This window comes from Tachypleus tridentatus, chromosome 8 (assembly GCF_004210375.1).
Source record: "Tachypleus tridentatus isolate NWPU-2018 chromosome 8, ASM421037v1, whole genome shotgun sequence".
NCBI lineage: Eukaryota > Metazoa > Arthropoda > Merostomata > Xiphosura > Limulidae > Tachypleus > Tachypleus tridentatus.
In genome coordinates, this window is record NC_134832.1 from 124,522,110 (window position 1) to 124,543,522 (window position 21,413).

General features: G+C 34.6%; 1 protein-coding gene and 1 non-coding gene across 2 annotated transcripts; one reads left to right on the plus strand and one right to left on the minus strand.

Moving 5' to 3' along the window:
• Window positions 1-2,495: 2,495 nt before the first annotated feature.
• LOC143224372 (U6 spliceosomal RNA) lies at window positions 2,496-2,599 on the minus strand. The gene has a single exon (XR_013013365.1). It is a non-coding gene; the product is annotated as a U6 spliceosomal RNA (small nuclear RNA).
• Window positions 2,600-8,307: 5,708 nt separating this feature from the next.
• On the plus strand, window positions 8,308-20,170 carry LOC143223410 (flavin-containing monooxygenase 5-like). Its single transcript, XM_076451355.1, is given in 4 exon segments — window positions 8,308-8,462; window positions 12,320-13,078; window positions 18,170-18,368; window positions 18,371-20,170. Coding segments are annotated over 3 exon segments (1,623 nt in total). The 5' UTR covers window positions 8,308-8,462; window positions 12,320-12,445; the 3' UTR covers window positions 19,162-20,170.
• Window positions 20,171-21,413: the final 1,243 nt, after the last annotated feature.

Consider the following 21,413-nt stretch of genomic DNA (forward strand, 5'->3'; position numbering starts at 1 on the left):
AGTTCCTGATATTGTCAGGTATACAAGACTGCTCAGTTTAAGAGTTACTATTTAATTTATTTAATGATTATTTAGTTTTTGCATAACAACAGTGTTAGAAGTTAATTATTTTAAAAGCGGTGGTTGAAATAAATTTATCTACGAAACTCGGTACGAGTTTGTATTCGTGCGGTGAATAATTTGTCTTGTTGAAGGTTGTTCTATATATAGTAACAGAACCTGCCCGTGCGGTTGGTTATGATAAGGAGACAATATTTAAAGTTCTGAATACACCTGTGGCGACCCACGAGGTAACGTAAGTGAATTTATCGCAGACTGTACAGTAAGAAACATAGAAAAGTAATTTGTTTTGTCAGTTGGGTACTAAAGTAACTGAACCAGTTAGTCTGTGTGGACTTTTAACAACAAAAGAGAATTATTTAGGGTTTCAGATATGACTGACTTGAATATGCTATTTTAAATCACGTGGATTGTGTTGTCGACGGGAGGGCGGAGACAAAGGGAGTAATTGTCCAGGGGCCTTGGCGAAAGAAAGTTGATTATGCTGTAAAACCAGCAATGCACCTTCGGACTTTATCTTCATTTAATCAAAAAATTACAGTTTTTGGTTTTTCTTTGCAAACAACCACATTAAGAATGATTGAAATAAGAATTTAACTAATAATTAATATATACTTGTTACTTTGTATACTTAACAGAATTATTGTTAATTTATTAATGTTTTCACGCTTACACTATGCGCTAACAACTGCTACTCCAATGATTTTGCTTTATGTGTGAGCTCGTTGCTGTTATAATTTAGCATCTTGATTTTAATAAGTTCTTTAAAATCTTAAAAAAGAGAGAGTAGGAGGGCTCGATGAGGATGTTTCTGACCTCCTGAAACAAACAAAACAAACTGGCAGGTATTTCGGATTAAGTGTTTCTGTCCCCATTGCATAGAAAGAAGGGGTGCTCAGAAAACTCCCTTTTTCTTCACCCCGCACATGAGATTTGTTCTTGCGTTCAATGCTACCCGAGGCCCAGCATGGCCAGGTGTGTTAAGGTGTTCGACTCGTAATCTGAGGGTCGCGGGTTCGCATCCCCGTCGCGCCAAACATGCTTGCCATTTCAGCCGTGGGGGCGTTATAATGTTACGATCAATTCCACTATTCGTTGGTAAAAGAGTAGCCCAAGAGTTGGCAGTAAGTGGTGATGACTAGCTGCCTTCTCTCTAGTCTTACCTGCTAAATTAGGAACGGTTAGCGCAGATAGCCCTCGTGTAGCTTTGCGCGAAATTAAAAAGAAAACAAACAATCATGCTACCCGATCACTGGCAAGCAAACATCCACAGAAAAACCGACAACGGACATCGATGTGTGAATATTACAAGAATCAACGGCCGATGTGGGACTTAGGGACCCTCAGGGCTGCGAGGGGATCCGTAGATTCTATGCCAAATTTTAATGCGGAGGAAACGAGAGAACCCCCAGAAAATCTACTTTTGTTTTTTTGGTGGTCCTAAAAAGGGCCGTTGATTTTGTGATATCACACAAAACTGGAAAAGAATCAGTTTTTTCCTGCCACCTTCTCTGGGGCTTTCGGTTTATTGGCTGCAGGCTTCTTTGTTGTCTTGGGCACTTTCTTGGGCTTAATCGGGGCTTTACTTTTCTTTGCACACATTCCTTCTTTCTTCTTAGTTTTTTTTTTCACCACCTTCTCTTTGCTCTTTTGAGCCTGATTAAGTGGTTTATATATATATGCACTACAAAGTAATAACAAGATGTAATATGATATATTTTGGGATTTAAGAAAATACTAACAATCACTGTTTTCAATACATTTGGAGATACATATTAGATTGTCTGCTCTTAAACGCAATTCTACATAATAGCGTATTTGTGCTGTATTGAAATCTGACTTTCAGTGATATATATTTAAATAACACTATGTATATATACATAACTTATAGATTTAAATTAAAATACATTAGATCAGAAAGAAGAAAAACGTGAATTGTACATAAACTATCCAAACCTCAGCTGAAGTATAATTTAATTTAATGTCGTAGAGAAAGAAAAAAGAAAATTAATAAACGAGAAAATATACTTTTAAGTATATTTTTTGTTTATTCACTTTTTTTTAATTCTCTATACAGTGGTATGTTTTCGGACTTGCAACGCTAGAAACCACGTGTTGATACCCTTGGTGAGCTGAGCACATACAATCCACTGTGAAGACCTGTGCTAAGCTACAAACAAGCAAATTTCTCTTTGAAATAAGTTATATATTTGTCAGGGTCTCATGAATGAGTGTGGTCTTGGAATTCTTCTGAGTAGGTGTCCGTAACTTGTTGGCGATAAATTCGAAAAATAAAGGGACAATACGCAATCCACTTGTTTAAAATAATATGATGCATTTAAAACAAGTTGAACGTATTTACAAAAGTTATTTACAATATGTATATATATATATATACATTTCTGCCAACTATTTCCAGCCCCCAATACGGTAGAAAAAATATGAAATGCCTCACGATTTTGCGTGTTATCCTTGCGTAGGGGCCATGTTAATCTTCTCTGTATCGTTCCAATTTTAGTGTATATACTGCCGATTTCACTCATTTAGCTTCATTAAAAGATGCACTGAAGATATTACAACAAAACATTACATACAGAAGTACACTGAAGACACTACAACAAAACATTAGATACAGAAGTGCACTGAAGATACTACTATAAAACATTTTTACTAATATATATATATATATAAAGAATGATTATATGAAACTTCTAACAAATTCGAAAAGCCATTTATATCTGTTAAGTTTTTATAGGAATCAGATTCTTTATAGTAGGCGTCTGTAGAGTAAGTTTATTTGATATTTTTTAAAAAAAGCTACTTGAGGTAGAGCTAATATAGTAGAACACTATGGAAAATTCTAGAAACACTACCAATAATACGATAATAGAAATAATCAATTGTTTAGATTTTGTATTCGTGCTGATTAATAAGAAAATATACGTTTTTTTACGTTTTATCACATCCTCACCTCTGGTGGATGGTTCTTTATCAAATTTCGCACGAAGGCTCATTGGGTCCATGAGAAGATATGTACAAATTTTCAATTTTGCGCTTTACGGTTTTTACTGGCGTTTTTTTTTTTTTTACAATTACATATAATGGAAGCAACTTTTAATGTCCTAAGTTAACATTTCATTAATCATGAATTTACATGACTTCCGTCTAGGGTCAGGCACTCCAGCTCGTACAAAATAAAGTTGCTCAGTAAGGTTCTTATATGTGACATATTTTAAAAAAAATAAGATAGAGTTAGCCTAGCTGTAAAATAGAATAAATGATAAACTGTTTTAAAGAAGTTTAAGGGATTGTTTTTGATGAAAAGAAATGGTAAGAGTAATTTTAAACAAACATAAAAAAACAAAGGTGTAGTACAGTTAAACACCACTAGATGACAGGGTAAGATATAAAATCAAATCCTAAAATAATTTTTTGGTGTTGATTTTGTTGTTCTTAACTGTTAAACGTAAAACTTTATAATGGGATTGCTATCAGTGTTCTGCGAACCAAAGGTATCGAAATCTAATTTTATGCATCATAAACCCGTAAACTTACCTTTGAGCATTTGGGGGGATGTATATATGTTACAGAAAAAAACTATATAGACTTAGCCAACTTAACTGGGATTTTTTAGAAAAAAATTTATTTTGTTTCTTATAAAATTATGTGGAGTTTTAACTACTTTAGATACGATAGCAGTACGAGGTTCTTGTGGCTCTTTTAACCCGAATGTGGCACGATCATTTAGCAGACCTCAGTTATACAGTTTAAAATAAGTAAATTTAAACTAGTTACTGACGTACGTACGATGTTTGCGAAAAAAAAAATACTTTTCAAGTAAGCTGTTATGGCATTTCCAAAAGTAAAATTACGGAATAATGGGATTGACCTTTACCTTATAATGCATCCACGGTTGAAATGGCGAGCACGTTTGGTGGGACGGTGATTCAAACCTGGGACTCTCAGATTACGAGTCGAGCGTCGAGCGCTCTAATAATCTGGTCGAGCTGGGTAAAATATTAAATATTGTTGTAAAAATCGCCCTTAACCTGTGATAAAGAAAGAAGTCTGCTATTTCTTTGGTTTTGCATTTTATTACCAAGAACCTGTGGTCAATGTTTCTAAAATAGCCTTATCTATTTCCACGAAGAATAAGAAACTACACTTTGAATGATGTGAGGAACATGACCAAGCATTCTGTTTCCTTAAATTAACTTTAGTGGATGCTTCAGTACTAGTGTCCACAACAAGATGGCAAATCCCAGTAAGACATCAATATCATTGGATCAATATTATTTCAGTTGAAAGTAGAGCATATAATCACATATGTTAATCTTGCATTCACAGCTCCTGAACACAAATACTGTATGACTAAGAAAAAAAGTGTCCCTAAACAAAACAAAAACAAGCATGATGCAATAGTATCCCTAAGCAAAACAAGCATGATGCAATAGTATCCCTAAGCAAAACAAGCATGATGCAGTAGTTTCCCTAAACAAAACAAGCATGATACAGTAGTGTCCCTAAACAAAACAAGCATGATGCAGTAGTGTCCCTAAACAAAACAAGCATGATGCAATAGTGTCCCTAAACAAAACAAAAACAAGCATGATGCAATAGTGTCCCTAAACAAAACAAGCATGATGCAGTAGTGTCCCTAAACAAAACAAGCATGATACAGTAGTGTCCCTAAACAAAACAAGCATGATGCAGTAGTGTCCCTAAACAAAACAAGCATGATGCAATAGTGTCCCTAAACAAAACAAACATGTTGCAATAGTGTCCCTAAACAAAACAAGCATGATGCAATAGTGTCCCTAAACAAAACAAGCATGATGCAATAGTGTCTCTAAAAAACAAGCATGATACAATAGTGTCCCTAAACAAAACAAAAACAAGCATAATGCAATAGTGTCCCTAAACAAAACAAAAACAAGCATGGTGCAATAGTGTCTCTAAACAAAACAAAAACAAGCATGATGCAATAGTGTCCCTAAACAAAACAAGCATGATGTAGTAGTGTCCCTAAACAAAACAAGCATGATGCAGTAGTGTCCCTAAACAAAACAAGGATGATGCAATAGTGTCCCTAAACAAAACAAGCATGATGCAGTAGAGATAAACGTTATTAACTTATTATTAGTAATGATCACTTGATAGCAAAAGAAAAAATCTAAATTACAATACCGAAAATTCACAAAATGTTAAAATAATATATTCCAAAAGGTTTTCATGAGCAACAACACAAGGACGAAAGTTATTCTGCAAAACACAATAATCAAAACAAAATATATTTCAAAGAATAACTTCTAAACGTCTGAAAAACCACAGTCATCAGTGATCAAAAATAAAACTAGAAATAAGTATAATTCTGTTTGTTTTTGTGTAATTTCGCGCAAAGTTATCTGCGCCAGCCATCCCAAATTTAACTGTGTAAGACTAGAGAAAGGGCAGCTAGTCATCATTACCCACTGTCAACTCTTGGGCTACTCTTTTACCAACGAATAGTGGGATTGACCGTAATATTATATCACCCCCACGGCTAAAACGGCGAGCATGTTTGGTGGGACGGAGATTCAAACCTTCGACCCTTAGATTAGGAGTCGACGCCTTAACCCACCTGGCCATGACGGGTCTTGTATAATTCTCAATCAGTGGTAAAACAGGAAGTCACAAAAGTCTTCCGCTTCAAATATTACACCAAATCAATGGTATCCAAACGTTTAAGCATGAACATTTCGACCACCGCTGCGCTCCTAAACATCTACGAATAATCTAGTAAAGAAGTTATCGATCACAATTGTATAACACAAGTATGAGTAAATTTCAGAAAGAAAAGAGTCTTTCCTTGATTATCAACCAAAGCAGGATTAAAATACAAAAGCTGATAAAAAAATACACACCAAAAACAAACAAACAACAAAGCACTCTCTAGTGGGCGAAGAAAAACCCACAAGAAAACATTTCAGTCCATCAAAAATTCCTGTTCAATCTAAAGTAAAAGACGTAGAAAATTAGAAACCAAATGAACCAAAGGCAACATAAACTCGACCACAAATTTCAGTATTTCAATAAAGAAAAAAAAATCTAACCAGATATTTCTGTAAAAACTTCATTCTTAAATAAAAATTACAAATGAGATAAATTGAAATGTGAATACTGTCCTGAACTAGTTTAATAGTTGAGAGAAATTTGAATTTAGAAACGTTAGCCCAAATTATATTGCGAAACATTTTAGTGGAGATGATACATAAAAGCACCGACAGAGGACACCCCAGTACTTTACCAAAATTAAGGTTTAAGGTTGAAGAAAAAACAATTTTCTGAGCATTTCAGGTTGTTTTTCATGTCTGAAATTCTTCGTGGCTTAAAAGACGTTAACCCTAAATTTCTATCACGAATTTTGATTGGACTCCTGTCTGATACCTCGTCCAGTAAAGAAACAATTAATTTTAAAAAGACAAATAAATTCACACATATTCATTACTATGAATATTTATTTGTGTTCCTGGCAAACCTACTAATCTGTCTGCTGTCTTTAATAATTCTGAATCGCTGATTCGCAGGCCGGAACGCTAACTGCTCGATTGTTCATACACCCCAGAAGATTTTCTGCAGTGGCACAGCAGTATGTTTGGGGACTTACAACGCTGGAAACTGGCAGAGCACCGTTAGTCCATTGTGTAGCTTTGCGCTTAATTCAAAACAAACGAACAAAGAAAGCCACTATCATGGATGCTTCGTTATTACGGTCTCAAGCACTGGACGCAGATAAAAAATAATAGCGGTATCAATTGATATATGTTATATCATACCACGATATCAGTGAAACTTTTAAATGTTCATTAAGACACTTATATCCACTTTCAGTGTTTTTAAATTTAAATTTTGTAATGTATTTTGAAAATGTTTTTGTTTTTCAAATTATGTTTGTTTTATGAATGTTCCCCAACAATAGATGCTTTTCACGGAATTTTATTACAAAGTCCTAATATTATCACTGATTTAATTTAGCAACAATATACACTACCAGTGAGAACTGAGGCAATTTTGCATATTCTGATATCCTAGGGGTACACGCTGTTTGAAAAACTGAACTTGTATGTTAAGCTGGGTTAGATGTGGTCAGCTGTGAGAATACCATATTGATGAATCAGTGAATTCTATTCATTTTAAGCTTTTGTTTTATGACTATGAAAATACTTATTTATAACAGGATTTTACACCAGTCATACCAGTTAGTGTGTTAAATTTTGGTTTTTGAAAATGTTGGTTTTGTTCGGTATGAATTTTGCGTAAAGCTACATGAGGGCTATCTGCGCTACCCTTCCATAATTTAGCAGTGCAAGACTAGATGGAAGGCAGCTACTCATTACTACCTACCTACATTTCCTGGGCTACTCTTTTATCAACAAATAATGGGATTGTTTGTCACATTATAACGTACCCGCGGCCATGTAAAACGTAAATATAGAAAAGTTGCTTTTATTAGACGGTCTAAAATAATTCCAAAGGTCTTTTTCGTCTAGTATAAGGACTATTTGGAATTAGGTTGTTTATTGCTAGGATTTAGATACAGTAGTAATAATCTGGTTAACTAACCACCACTTTCCGATTCGATAAATAAAACATAAAAAGGAATAATTTAATAAGATTTTTACACTTCATGGACAAAAGGATATCTCCGTAATGTTGAGGGAGGATAATGTAATTCACGACATGACAGATAATTTTACAATATGACTAACTGCTTAGACAGGTGGTTAAGGCGCTCGACTCGTAATCTGAGGGTCACGGGTTCAAATTCCCCATGCATCAAACATGCTCGCCTTTTCAGTCGTTCAATCGCACTATTCGTTGGTAAAAGTAGCCCAAGAGTTGGTGGTAGGTGGTGATAACTAGCTGCCTTCCCTCTATTTTTACACTGCTACATTAGGGATGGCTAGCTCAGATAGCTCTCGTGTAGCTTTGCGCGAAATTAAAAAAAACAACAAACTAACTAACTAATTGCCTGTCTTTTACTCTATCAGCTCAAAATTAGAAACGAGATCTAGTTTTGCGTAAGCATTCTGAAAAAAACAAATTTGACTTAACCAAACATATTAATTATCTTTTTCCATGTATGCATATTATGTGGGGAAAAATCTTTATTTCTGTTTATTTTGATTACGTGTTCCGAAGTAGCTTTATTATGACGAAACACAGAAATGAGTGTAATATTTTGGTGCACTCTATAGGCTTATGTTGCACGTACCAGAATAGGGGAGTGTATATGAACATACAACGTTATCAACATTGCAAAACGTTAGAGATTTGTCCTTGAACACGTGTCACTCTTGGTACTTGTCTCCGACTGAAACCTGAGCTAAGACACAATTTTGAAGCTAAGAACGCTTTTTTAGGTAAGAACCAGACTTTTTTTAGAACAGTTTTGTGATGTAGTTTAATTTTTAAAATATTTCCATGTTTTTCCGATGTTGTTTCATGAATATACGACATAATTTGCAGATACCCTGTGAGTAGAAGCAATTAACAAATAATGCGTTTAGTGGGTTTAAACGACAAACTACAACAGCATCATACATCTAATACAAAACAAAGTTCGTAATAAAGGGTCATTTCAAAGTTACCATGCATTGATGTATTGGAATTTAGCGGAAGGCGTGGGCGTACAATGAGATGTGTAAGGGTACATGTATTTTCCAGGGTAATGTTCAACATCAATGCGTTTCAACTCTTTAAGTCAGTGTTTCACAAAATGGAAGCCAGGGCCTTCCTAAAGAGAATTTGTTTTTCTTTGTTTGTTTTGAATTTTGCACAAAGCTGCACGAGATTATCTGCGCTCCTGAGAAGCAACCACGGAATGTGACGAAAACAAAACCACCAAATTAATTTTATTTATTATTAAACCATAAGCCGATAAAAATTATGCTTAATTAACTAAACGATAGAGTATATCGAAAGGAGATGTTATTGTTGTTTATTGTGGCATTTAAATTAAAAGGAAAAACGGCGTTGACACTTCCATTTCAAAACTAGATTATTTTCTTCAGTGTAATACAGTTTACAAACGTGTGAGTTGTCCTGACGTGAGGATGACATAAGAAACAAAGAAATAAGGTAACAAAGGAATATACAAAATACGAAAAATTAATAAATACAAAATGTAAGTAACAGAAGATATACTGACGATACAGTTACTAGTGTAACACGTATGGGTGGATGAAGAATAACCGAGTAATACGCAAAAATCTAGTACTGATGGCCCGGCATGGCCAAGCGTGTTATGGCATGTGACTCGTAATCTGAGTGTCGCGGATTCGCATCCTCGTCGCGCCAAACATGCTTGCCCTTTCAGCCGTGAGGGCGTTATAATATGACGATCAATCCCACTATTCTTTGGTAAAAGAGTAGCCCAAGAGTTGGTGGTGGGTGGTGATGATTAGCTGCCTTCCCTGTAGTCTTACATTGCTAAATTAGGGACGGCTAGTACAGATAGCCCTCGAGTAGCTTTGTGCGAAATTCAAAAACAAACATTAAAAAAAAATATGGTTATTAATGTCAATGGTTTTACTGGTTTAAAAATATACCTTGAAATAAAATAAACGAAATTTATATTTAGGTAGTTGCTACTGAAGTTACCCATGTAATACTTGATGATGTGTGAAATATACAAATGTATTATTTGTATTCATCAGTTCGTGATTCAACAGTAACTGTAAGTAGCTTTAAAAGTGATATAAAATGTTCTTAAACAAAAATATATAGGAACCTAAAAGTCCAAAATAATATAATTTTAATCTTTCTGAGAACGGATAGTTTTGGTATTACTTCTGTAATCTTGCGAACAAAGACCATCTTGAAAAGATGACAATAAACTGAACATATAATCTTATCAAGTACCAGCGAGGGGGGGGGAGAGATAACATTGTGGATTAATTAATCTGAGTTTGATATTTTAACCGTTCAGTGACGACGTTTAGACTCTGATTGAGACGCACATTCTAATCGAAAAAACAATAATCCAAATATTAATACTGTGCTACTGTCTCTCTTGTGCATATGATGATACATCTCTTGGATGTGGTAAGTCGCTTATTAATGTAACATTTTGTCTTATGGTTTGTGCGAGAAATAAATTATAAAGGAAGTTTTCTTGGCATTTCATTACAAGCCCTCTCTTTGTCCGGGAGTGACTAGCTGCGAGTCCAGCGCTCAATATATGATACTATTCTGTTCAAAGTCCATGTGGCGGCGACTACTGATAATTGACTATGTTATTTCTGGTCAAATTTGCGGAATAAAATAACGTCGAAATATGGTCTTAGTAATGTTTGCCATAAATGCAAGCTACAAATATATTGTTCGTTTAGAATTAAGCACAAAGCTACACAATGGGCTAACTGTGTTCTGCTTACCACTGGTATCGAAATTCGGTTTTTAGCGGTGTGAATCCGCAGACATACCGCTGTGCCCCTAGGGGCACTACAAATATAAAACTATTCTAAATAACAACGAATGTTAATCAGTTTCTGTTTACTTCGAGAATGCGACTTCTGTAAATAACAAAATAGCATTAAGAACCAAGCAAATTTATTTCATGTGTTTCATTTTCTAATTAAAGTAACTTCCTGAGTATTTTAAGATTAAACAGAGATACTCGGAAAAGTAACAATTAGCGTCAAAGTCTCATAAGCTAGAGACAATAAGAAAGGACACAATTATAACAAACAATGTAGTGGGCTATTTTCGCTGTATTTGTAGTTTTAGGCCATGAGGCCCCAAATTTGTAATTGACTCACTGGGGAACGAAAATCCTTGACAGGCCGGCCAAGACCTACATGACAGTAGTTCCTGTAAAAAAAAAAAATAAGAAAGACATAATAAGATGGCCTTGAAACCGTTGAACACATTACAAAAAATATAAAATCGATGGTTTTTTTTTTTTTTGCCCTTTCAATTTGCAATATTATTTACCAATTTCTGACACCTTGGAATTTTACAAAGTTTTAAATTAAAGTTCTTGAACGTATTATAAAAATATGATAAAACCGGTGTTGTTTCTTTTTCAATTTCCATTACTCATGTTTTCTGTTTTGTGATATTTTGGTGATTTATATAGTTTTGTAATAATGATATCAGACTGGAGAATACGATAACTTGATTGTAGTGTTACTGCCACATTTACTGGGACATGAAACCTGTAATAGCAGCAGTTGAGACTAAACATTTTAAAATTTAACCCGGCTCAGTTAACCTGCATATAAACTTACGAATAGGGTTTCAACAGATTTAGAATGTTGGCATTCAGTTGGCGTAATGTATTAAAAAACAACAACAACAAATGAAAACAAGTCACACGAAAACCCAAAAAAAAAAAAAAAACACCTGTCAGCAGCCTAGATTGCGACATAACCTTACATAACTGAGTTGAGTAGAACTTTGGAATTGGAACTGAAAAGAAAACTCCAACATAAAGTACATAAAGCGACCTCTTTATTGTCAAGTTTTAAATCGTAACGATTTATTTCAACTTTTTTTTTTCCAAATGCAACACTCTTAAAGTCTTGATGTATCTGTTCTCTGGTGCTGTCTGATTGTAGCTCAGGCGAAAGATTTAGTCTTCGAACCACCATGATTGTGGGCTGGGTTTTATAATATTTTATGGGTTTGTTTGGAATTATGGCAATTACTATTTTTCTAACCTCGTATGTAAGGAACCCAAAATAATCGAGTTAAGATGGATTTGTTTTTAATTCTAATTGTACTGTTTACCCAATAGCACAGCGAATTGTTTGAGGACTTATGCTAGAAATCTGGTTTCGATGCATGTGTTGGGCAGAGCACCGTTAGCCCATTGTGTGGCTTCATTCTTAACTTCAAACAAATCTTTACTGTAGTGTTTTAATATATTTATTTCAAATAATTTAAATCAAATTTAGATTATATTTTCGTATTGTTTGGAGCCTTATAAATGCTATGGATGATTGCACATATAATATTTCAAGCTCCTTTTATCAAGTTTTTAAATACAATAATTAAATTTATTTTTGAATTATTGCATAATTTTGAACATAAAAATATACTTTATGTGTTATTTCTCGTCGGAATTTATATTTTAACTAACATATTTTATGATTTTATGTTTAAATTATGTAACGTTTATCATATATTCTTAACCACCTGTTAGGTATTTGAAATAAATTAATAATAAGATATTTAAGAAATGTATGACCAAGTTTTTTTGTTGTTATTGCAGAGTGATTCAGACTAACTACGTAAATCAGTACTGAAAGTTTATCTAGAGGGTAACATAAATAATTCAATATCCACATTGTGAGAAGTTGCACTGACTAGCGCTTTACTAGAACCACTTATTATTGAAATGATGGAAACTAGACGAATCTGTATCATTGGAGCAGGATCTAGTGGACTCACCTCCATTAAAGCATGCCTGGAAGAAGGTCTCCAGCCATTTTGTTATGAAAAGACTGACCAAATAGGTGGTCTGTGGCGATATCGAGACGATGACTTTGACGGTGTTGCATCAGTGATGAAGTCTACAATAATCAACACCAGTAAAGAAATAAATGCATACAGCGACTTTCCACCTCCTAAAGAATTTCCTAATTACATGCACAACAGTTACATGATCAAGTACATTGAAATGTATGCTGAAAAGTTTGACCTGGCTCGATATGTGCACTTCAGACATGAAATATTGAAAGTTGTAGAAAATCACGATTTTGGTGAAACTGGTCGCTGGAAAGTTGCTATCCGGAACATTGAAGAAGACCGAATCTTTGACGACGTCTTTGATGGAGTACTGGTGTGTATCGGACATCACGTGTATCCTCATATCCCTACCTTCCCGGGCATGGAGAAGTTTAAAGGTAAAATACTTCATACCCACAGCTACAAAAAACCAGATGGATTTAGTGATAAAAAAATAGTGATTGTTGGTGTTGGAAACTCGGGAGGAGATGTGGCTGTGGAACTAAGTCAAATAACGGATAAGGTAAGAATCCGGAAGTTTGTTTGTTTTGAATTTCGCACAATGCTATACGAGGATTATCTGCGCTAGCCGTCTCTAATTTAGCAGTGTAAGACAAGAGGAAAGGCAGCTAGTCATCACCACCCACCGCCAACTCTTGGGCTACTCTTTTACCAACGAATAGTGGGATTGACCGTAACATTATAACGCCCCCACGGCTGAAAGGGCGAGCATGTTTGGTGCGACGGGGGATTCGAACCCGCGACTCTCAGATTACGAGTCGAACGCCTTAACCCACCTGGCCATGCCGGGCATTAATCTGGAAGAAGTTAAACTGTAGTAAATTCTTTTAATTATTTTGTATTCAGACTTGACGGATCTTTTACAGTCTTAACTATGTAAAAAATCGTTCTAGAGATATGATTTAAATTACTATCTTTGGTATAGACATTTTTGAGCGTATTTTACCAAGATTTATTGCTACACGTTTAACACGAAAAAAGAAACAAACCCAAAAAACGTAACAGTATATATATATATACTCACACACACATGTATAATTTTCTAGATCAGATTGTCTATTATTTTCCTGCCAGAAGATAGTTTCATATTTTGTGTTAATCAGGCATACATTTTGTACGTGAGAATTAGAAACTTGTATTAAAATAGCCAACCATATGCAATAAATCGAAGATCGAGTTTATAGCGATGTCTTCTTTCAAGTCACCAGTAGATGGCAAATTATGTGTTTTCCCCTTCTTAAAACAGGGAATGGGCCACCCTAAAATAACTTAAGTTCTCCTTTTGATGGAGTAATAGATGCTACTACCAATAATAGAAAATTTAAATTATATTAAATGCAAAACTTTAAAATAACTAGTATCTACTTTAATGCAAAAGTTATTTCAATAATTGTTAATCAAATTACATGTAAATCACATTCCTATACTCTAGTGTATAAAACAAAAGATATATTGTATTAACACAAGCGTTAGTAATAACCGTAAAGGCTCGGCATGTCCAACTGGTTAAGACAATCGACTCATAATCTGAGAGTCGCGGGTTCGAATCCCCGTCACACCAAACATGCATGCCCTTTCAGCCGTGGGAGCATTATAATGTTACGGTCAATCTCACTATTCGTTGGTAAAAAAGTAGCCCAAGAGTTGGCAGTGGGGGTGATGACTAGCTGCCTTCTCTCTAGTCTTATACTGCTAAATTAAGGACGGCTAGGGCAAATAGCCCTCATGTAGCTTTGGTCGAAATTCAAAAACCAAAATCAAACCAATAATCAAAGTCATAGCTTAAACAATTATTTCCTGGACTTTCGTGAATAAACCATTTCATGAAATACCTGGTCTAAACCATTCGAAAGAGTAGACTGTTAATAGTAAAAACATAGAATCCAACATCACATTATCTTTGTAATATGTATTACGTCAAGAAGGAAAAAAAATAATAATCTAATGCAGGAGTCACCAAACTTTTTTCACAGGGGCCAGATTACTTGGGGAATGAGAAGTGCGGGTCACATGATCATTATGTTCAATACTCATGAGCTAGAACGAAAGTTCTCTGTGAAAGACTTAACACTAAGTTTAGCATGCCATATTAGCCACGTGGGAGTAGCATGCGATACACACACATAATAAAAAACAAACACAAATACAACCAACATTTTTATTTATCTTAAGGTTATCAAAGAAGGTGACATTAGCAAAAACAATTGTCACATCGCACATTGTGAGTACATATGTGAACTTTACTAAGCCGCAAAAAAGTTAGTGAGATTTATGAAACTGGCGTTTGGCTTTCAAAATATCTTCAATGTTCGGTTCTGAATTGCTGCATCCAATCATTAGAATTGCTTTCAAATGTTCATCAGTCAACCTTGATCGATGTACCGACTTCACACACTTCATTTTTGAAAATGCTTGTTCACAGACATAAGTTGTTCCAAACATTGATGCCATACCAGATGCGAAGTTGCTGATAGGCTGATATTTTCAGGACACAGCTCATTTGCTGCTTCCATCATACACTCTTTGATGAAGTTGCCGTCAGTAAAAGGTTTTCCTCGCTCTGCCATCCTATGCACTATTTTGTAACTTGTACGAGTGACAGATTCATTTTCATCAAACTTTCTCGTGAAGAGATTCTTTTGAGATTCAAAAAACACGTTTCATGGATTCAGATTTCTCAGAAAGGAACTTTCCTGAAAATTTCAAATATGTTGATAGATGTTTTGTTTCATAGTGACGCCGAAGATTGTACTCTTTTAAAACGGCAACACTTTCGGTTCATATCACACAAGTAGCTTTCTGGTTTCTTGTTTCCACAAAGAAGTACTTTTCTCCCCATTCTTCACGACACTCAGAGTCCACTTTTCTTCTTTTAAAAGCAGTCATAACGATGGGTGAAAAAAAAAAAACAGGATCTGAAAGTGAAAAAGCACAGAATGCTGTGAGAAACGTATTGTACTGGTCCAAGAGCGCATAAACAAAATATATTGAAACGTACGTTTGCCACGACACTTACCTAAGAACGAGTTACGAAAAGCGCATTATCCGACTACTAAGAGAAATGAGCTTGCTGAAGCAGTAACCCTAGGCCGTTGAATTTACAAGACGAGTCGATAGGACGAGGGTTAAGTCTGTACTTGTTTTTGAAATCCTAATGCTTTCATAGATACGTGCCTCGATATGAATAAACGGGCAGCAAGAACGAAAGAAGAATTTTTCTATTGGTTAAAAATGCGCGTGACAGCCTTGTTTCTTTTTATCATAACGTCTTGTGTTTGCTAGCTTAAAGCGACCATCGGTGTGATTTATTTTGTTGTGACAGTCGGACATTTGATGAAATGTCACTTTTTATTTCCAAGCGGCTAGCTGCTGGCGGGCCGGACAAAATGATCTCGAGAGCCGTATCCGGCCCGCGAGGGCCGTAGTTTGGTGACCCCTAATCTAACGTAAAAATACTCTCGAGTTCTGTTGCATAATTCAACAATAAAATAACAATATTCTTGATTTGTAGTACATACTTCAACAATAAAAGGAAATCAATCTCAGAAACTAACGTAACACTAGTTTAATAGTTTCGTTCGGAGTTTACTCGCTGTGTCTTCACCATTACAGCTTTTGTTCTTGTTCTTGATCACATCAATGATTGAAACACCGTACCTGTTCTAAAGATATTATTCTTTGCCGTAAAAACCGCAGCTTGTAATACAATAGTAATACTATTAAAATAACAAACCCAGCATAAACTATAAAAAGCAGATTATTTTAATACTTACTCAGAAATCAACTTCAGTTTAGAAGTAATTTTTGTAAGTTTATACAGATAACTAAGAGGACGATATCTTTTACCTAATTTGTATCGTTAATTAAATATAGAAAATTCCTAAGTACGAGGAATGAAGACTTCTCCAATAGTCAAGTAGAACGTGACCTAGTGATTAAATTGCCCGACTATGTATTAAAACAGTCATACATCCCCCACCCTCAAATAAAATGATTTTGTTCAACCAGTGTAGGCTACTTTGTTGTCAAACCATTGTGAGAAAGTCTCAACTTCCAAATAGGAATTCAATAACTGAATAACTAACTTTAAGGGACCCTTAATATTTACAGAACTCGCTCTTTTCAACTTCACCACAACTCATTACATGCGTATTGTATATATAATGGACTCCACCAATTTCTAAGGTCATGTTAATTAATTAAGATGAAGTACATCATACATATCTAAGGCCGTGAGGTATGACACAACGGATGTAGAAACACAACTTTGAGAGACAATCTCACTTAAAATTTGAAGAAAAGTAAAACATTATGTGACGTATTGTTTTGATAATTATAAGATTGGTGATTTTTAACTCAGACATCAATAACATGTAAAAGATCTGTCAGTTACATTACTACTACATCTTCTTTATCATGTAACAGATCTGTCAGTTACATTACTACTTCATCTTCTTTATCATGTAACAGATCTGTCAGTTACATTACTACTACATCTTCTTTATCATGTAACAGATCTGTCAGTTACATTACTACTACATCTTCTTTATCATGTAACAGATCTGTCAGTTACATTACTACTTCATCTGTCAGTTCTTCTTTATCATGTAACAGATCTGTCAGTTACATTACTACTACATCTTCTTTATCATGTAACAGATCTGTCAGTTACATTACTACTACATCTTCTTTATCATGTAACAGATCTGTCAGTTACATTACTACTACATCTTCTTTATCATGTAACAGATCTGTCAGTTACATTACTACTACATCTTCTTTATCATGTAACAGATCTGTCAGTTACATTACTACTACATCTTCTTTATCATGTAACAGATCTGTCAGTTACATTACTACTTCATCTTCTTTATCATGTAACAGATCTGTCAGTTACATTACTACTTCATCTTCTTTATATCTAGAATATTAGCTTAGATTATTCTTCATTTATTGATTTTTGCTAAAATTGTTTTGGCGGATATCATACTTGTGCAATTAAAGTCACAAACTGTTAAATAAGAAGAGTTTATGCTTCCATTTAATGGCAGACATGAAACATTGAAATACTATAACTCACTTTTAATTCGTAGTTTTCTTTTTTATTATTTACCCACAAAACATACGTATGTAGTAAAATAACAAAATAATAATACTGCTATACAAGGTATGAAACACTCTGGTATTAGCACCAGAGCATTAGCAGTTATATGTGAGTATCATACAGTAATAGACTGAATGCAGCAGCCACGTGTTTCTGAACACATTCCTTGAAACTAAGTACTAGCGACCCTCGGATTACGAGTCGCACGCCTTACGCGCTTGGCCATACCAGGCCAATTTGAGTACAAAATGCTCAATCTACTTAATCTAATCACATTTGTTATCATATTAACATGTTTTACTAACAGCTAATTAATATTTTGTTCTTAACATAAAAAAATATTAAAAACACGTTTCTTAATCTAGCAACTTTGCCTATAAACATATCTTATCATTTTGAATCACATCTACGCTTCTATTATCTATTACTAAGATAATTTGTGAGCAATACATTTGTTTACAATCCTAACATTATATTTGAATTTCCTAGGTTTATCTTAGTACGAGGCGTGGATGTTGGATTACTTACAGAGTTGGTCCCAGCGGAATGCCTGCTGATCTGTTAGTTATTCGTCGATCACTGAATTGGTTATTTAGTTTCCTACCTTACAGTACAAAATGTGACATAGTGGAGAAGAGGTTGAACGAAAAGATGGATCATTCTACTTATTCTCTTAAACCTAAACATCGATTTTTGGACAGCATCCAATGGTTAATGATGCTCTTCCCAATAGGATTTTGAGCGGAACTGTCGTAATAAAAGGAAATATCAAAGAATTTACAGAAAATGGAGTGATTTTTGAAGGCGAAGAGGAAGAGTGCAAAGTCGACATCGTCATTTTAGCCACTGGATATAAGATTAAGTTTCCCTTTTTGGACGATGAGTTTATATCTGTTAACAACAACAAAGTAGAACTATTCAAGTACGTAATTCCTCCTAAACTGAAACATCCGTCTTTGGCCATCATCGGGCTTATCCAACCTTTAGGTTCTATCCTTCCTATTTCTGAGCTCCAGGCCCGATGGGTGACACGGTTGATAACGAAGCGCCTTAAGCTTCCTCCTCTCGAAGACATGATGACAGACATCAGACAGAAAGCTGAATCCATGGCCAAAAGGTACTTTGCAAGTCCACGTCACACAATACAAGTTGACTGGATCAACTATATGGACGAAATAGCTTCTCTTTTGAAAGTTAAGCCTAATCTACCACGTCTACTAGTAACTGATCCGTTACTCTTTTGGAAGTGTTTCTCGGGACCGTGTGCTGCATATCAGTATCGTCTAAATGGTCCTCATGCTTGGCCTGGAGCCAGAAATGCAATAATGACTTGTATGGAACGTGTACTTGAGCCGTTAAAAAGTCGTTCATTTAACAGCAGCACTGAAGTAATACAGTCTGGCATAGTTTTGAAACTTTTGACAATTGTCTTTTTTGTGATTGCTTTGGCATTTTTATACCAAAATTTTTTGATGAGTTAATGACGTAAATAAATTTTGTTTGTTTTGAATTTCGCGCAAAGCTACACTAGGGTTATCTGCGCTGGCCGTCCCTAATTCAGCAATGTAAGACTAGAGAGAAGGCATCTAGCCATCACCACCCACCGCCAAACCTTGGGCTACTCTTTTAACGAAGAATAGTGGGATTGTAACACACCCACGGCTGAAAGGGTGAAAATGTTTGGTGTGACGGGGATTCGAACCCGCGACACACAGATAACGAGTCTAACGCCTTAACCCATCTGGTCATGCTGGGCCTGTAAATAAGTAAAAAAAGAAACAGAGACAAAAAAAAGCACATGCAACGTGTTATTTTATATTACTGACATAAACTAAAGTATTTGTTCAATGTACAGACCTCAGAAATTTTTTTAAATGTTCATACTATTAATGTCTAAATTATTAAGTAAACGAACTTGCAACCCTAGAAATCGCGTTCCAAAACCCTTAGTGGCCGGAACAAAGATAGCCTATTGTGTAGTTATATGCTTAATTACAAATAAAAAATCTAAAAATATTATGTGCATCAGATATATTCTATTTCTTTATCGTAATTAACTGGACGTAAATTTCCAGTTCGTCTATAATAACTAGGTATGATTCACTTCGATTTGTATAAGTGACATAGTATTTTTTTTATTTTTCAGTCAAATCATCGCTGTATGAAGTTATTTTAACCCGATGTAATAACTAATTGTTATTTTGATTAGACTGTCCAATAAAACCTATGATGGTTGCTTATCTAGGAGATACAAGTGTTTAAAAGTTTGTTTTTAATGTGACATACTTACGTGAACATTAAAGTATACTTAAAAGCAACTAACTTTAAGTTTTCCTAAGTTAAAAAATAATGTATAAGTTTCATGATTTTGTTTTTGTTTACTATTAGAGAAACGACTGTAGTTTATTAATTACGGAATAAACTCTGTTCGAATGTTTGTTAAGTTTTATAAAATAAATGAAGGAAATAATAAACATAACCTTCTCCTATTATACTTGTGTTTCTTTATGAGAAATATTATACACAGTATATAAAATCAAGTCATTGACTATTTCCCTAAAACACTACCTTCCCAATACGGTTTCAATAGCACCAATAAACGATTGTATACACTTTGTATATGTACTAGCTATGGACACTTGTTAAGGAAATAAAATCTTACAAAATACAAAGCTAAATAACACCCTCCTTCTCTCTTTCTTATTGCTATTAAATCACCAATTACCTCAATAGATGCTGCTTGCATAACCTGCTTTGTGGAGGGTAATAACTGACTAACTGAACTGACTAACTACTTTTATCTCTACATTCAAAAGTAAAACTCAATTAAAAAAAAAGAACTGTGCCCTATTTAAGTGTCTTTTTTTTTTCATTGCTGTTTTTGCGAAAAAGTCTTAAAACAAAAATAGCTTATGTACGTCTAATAATAGCCTAATACACATAATGGACATATTCTGAGACGTATATACAATATCGGTTTCTCTATTTTTTGGTATAAAGCTATTAGAAAAGAATCATACCTATTTGTAAGTTGTAAGATACTTGTAGTCAAGCCTTTTGTTTAAGTATGATTGGCCTGAATTAAGAATAATTTGTTTTTGGAAAAAAAAATTTAGTTTCATCTGAGAAGTAGGAATTCGAATACCTGTTACAGAGCCCCATTATATGAGATTATATAGTCTATGCAAACTAATTAATGACAAACAGGAGCATCAAAATGTTGTTGATGTCTTTAGCGGTTAAATAAACATCTGTGTAATTGATAAATATAATGCAAGTACAAGTGATATCGATTTATTAAGAGTTATTATACTGTGAGCTTTATGTTTCCTTGTTTATGAATTTCGCTCAAAGCTACACGTGGGCTATCTGCTCTAGCCGTCCCTAATTTAGCAGTGTAAGACTAGAGGGAAGGCAGCTAGTCATCACCACCCACCGCCAATTCTTGGGCTACTCTTTATTCAACGAATAGTAAGATTGACCGTGTATTATAACCTCACCACGGCTGAAAGTTGTGACGGGAATTCGAACCAGCAACCCACAAATTGCGAGTCGAGTATCCTAACCACCCGACCATGCCGAGCCCTGAGTATTTTTTTTTACTTTTGCTTATCTCCATATGAAAGTTTATTATTCTGTTTACCTCACACAGTTTATATAAAAACAAACAAGTGAAACATTAACAAACACGGATCAATATATGTTTCTGTAGATTAATGAAACGTAAATAAAA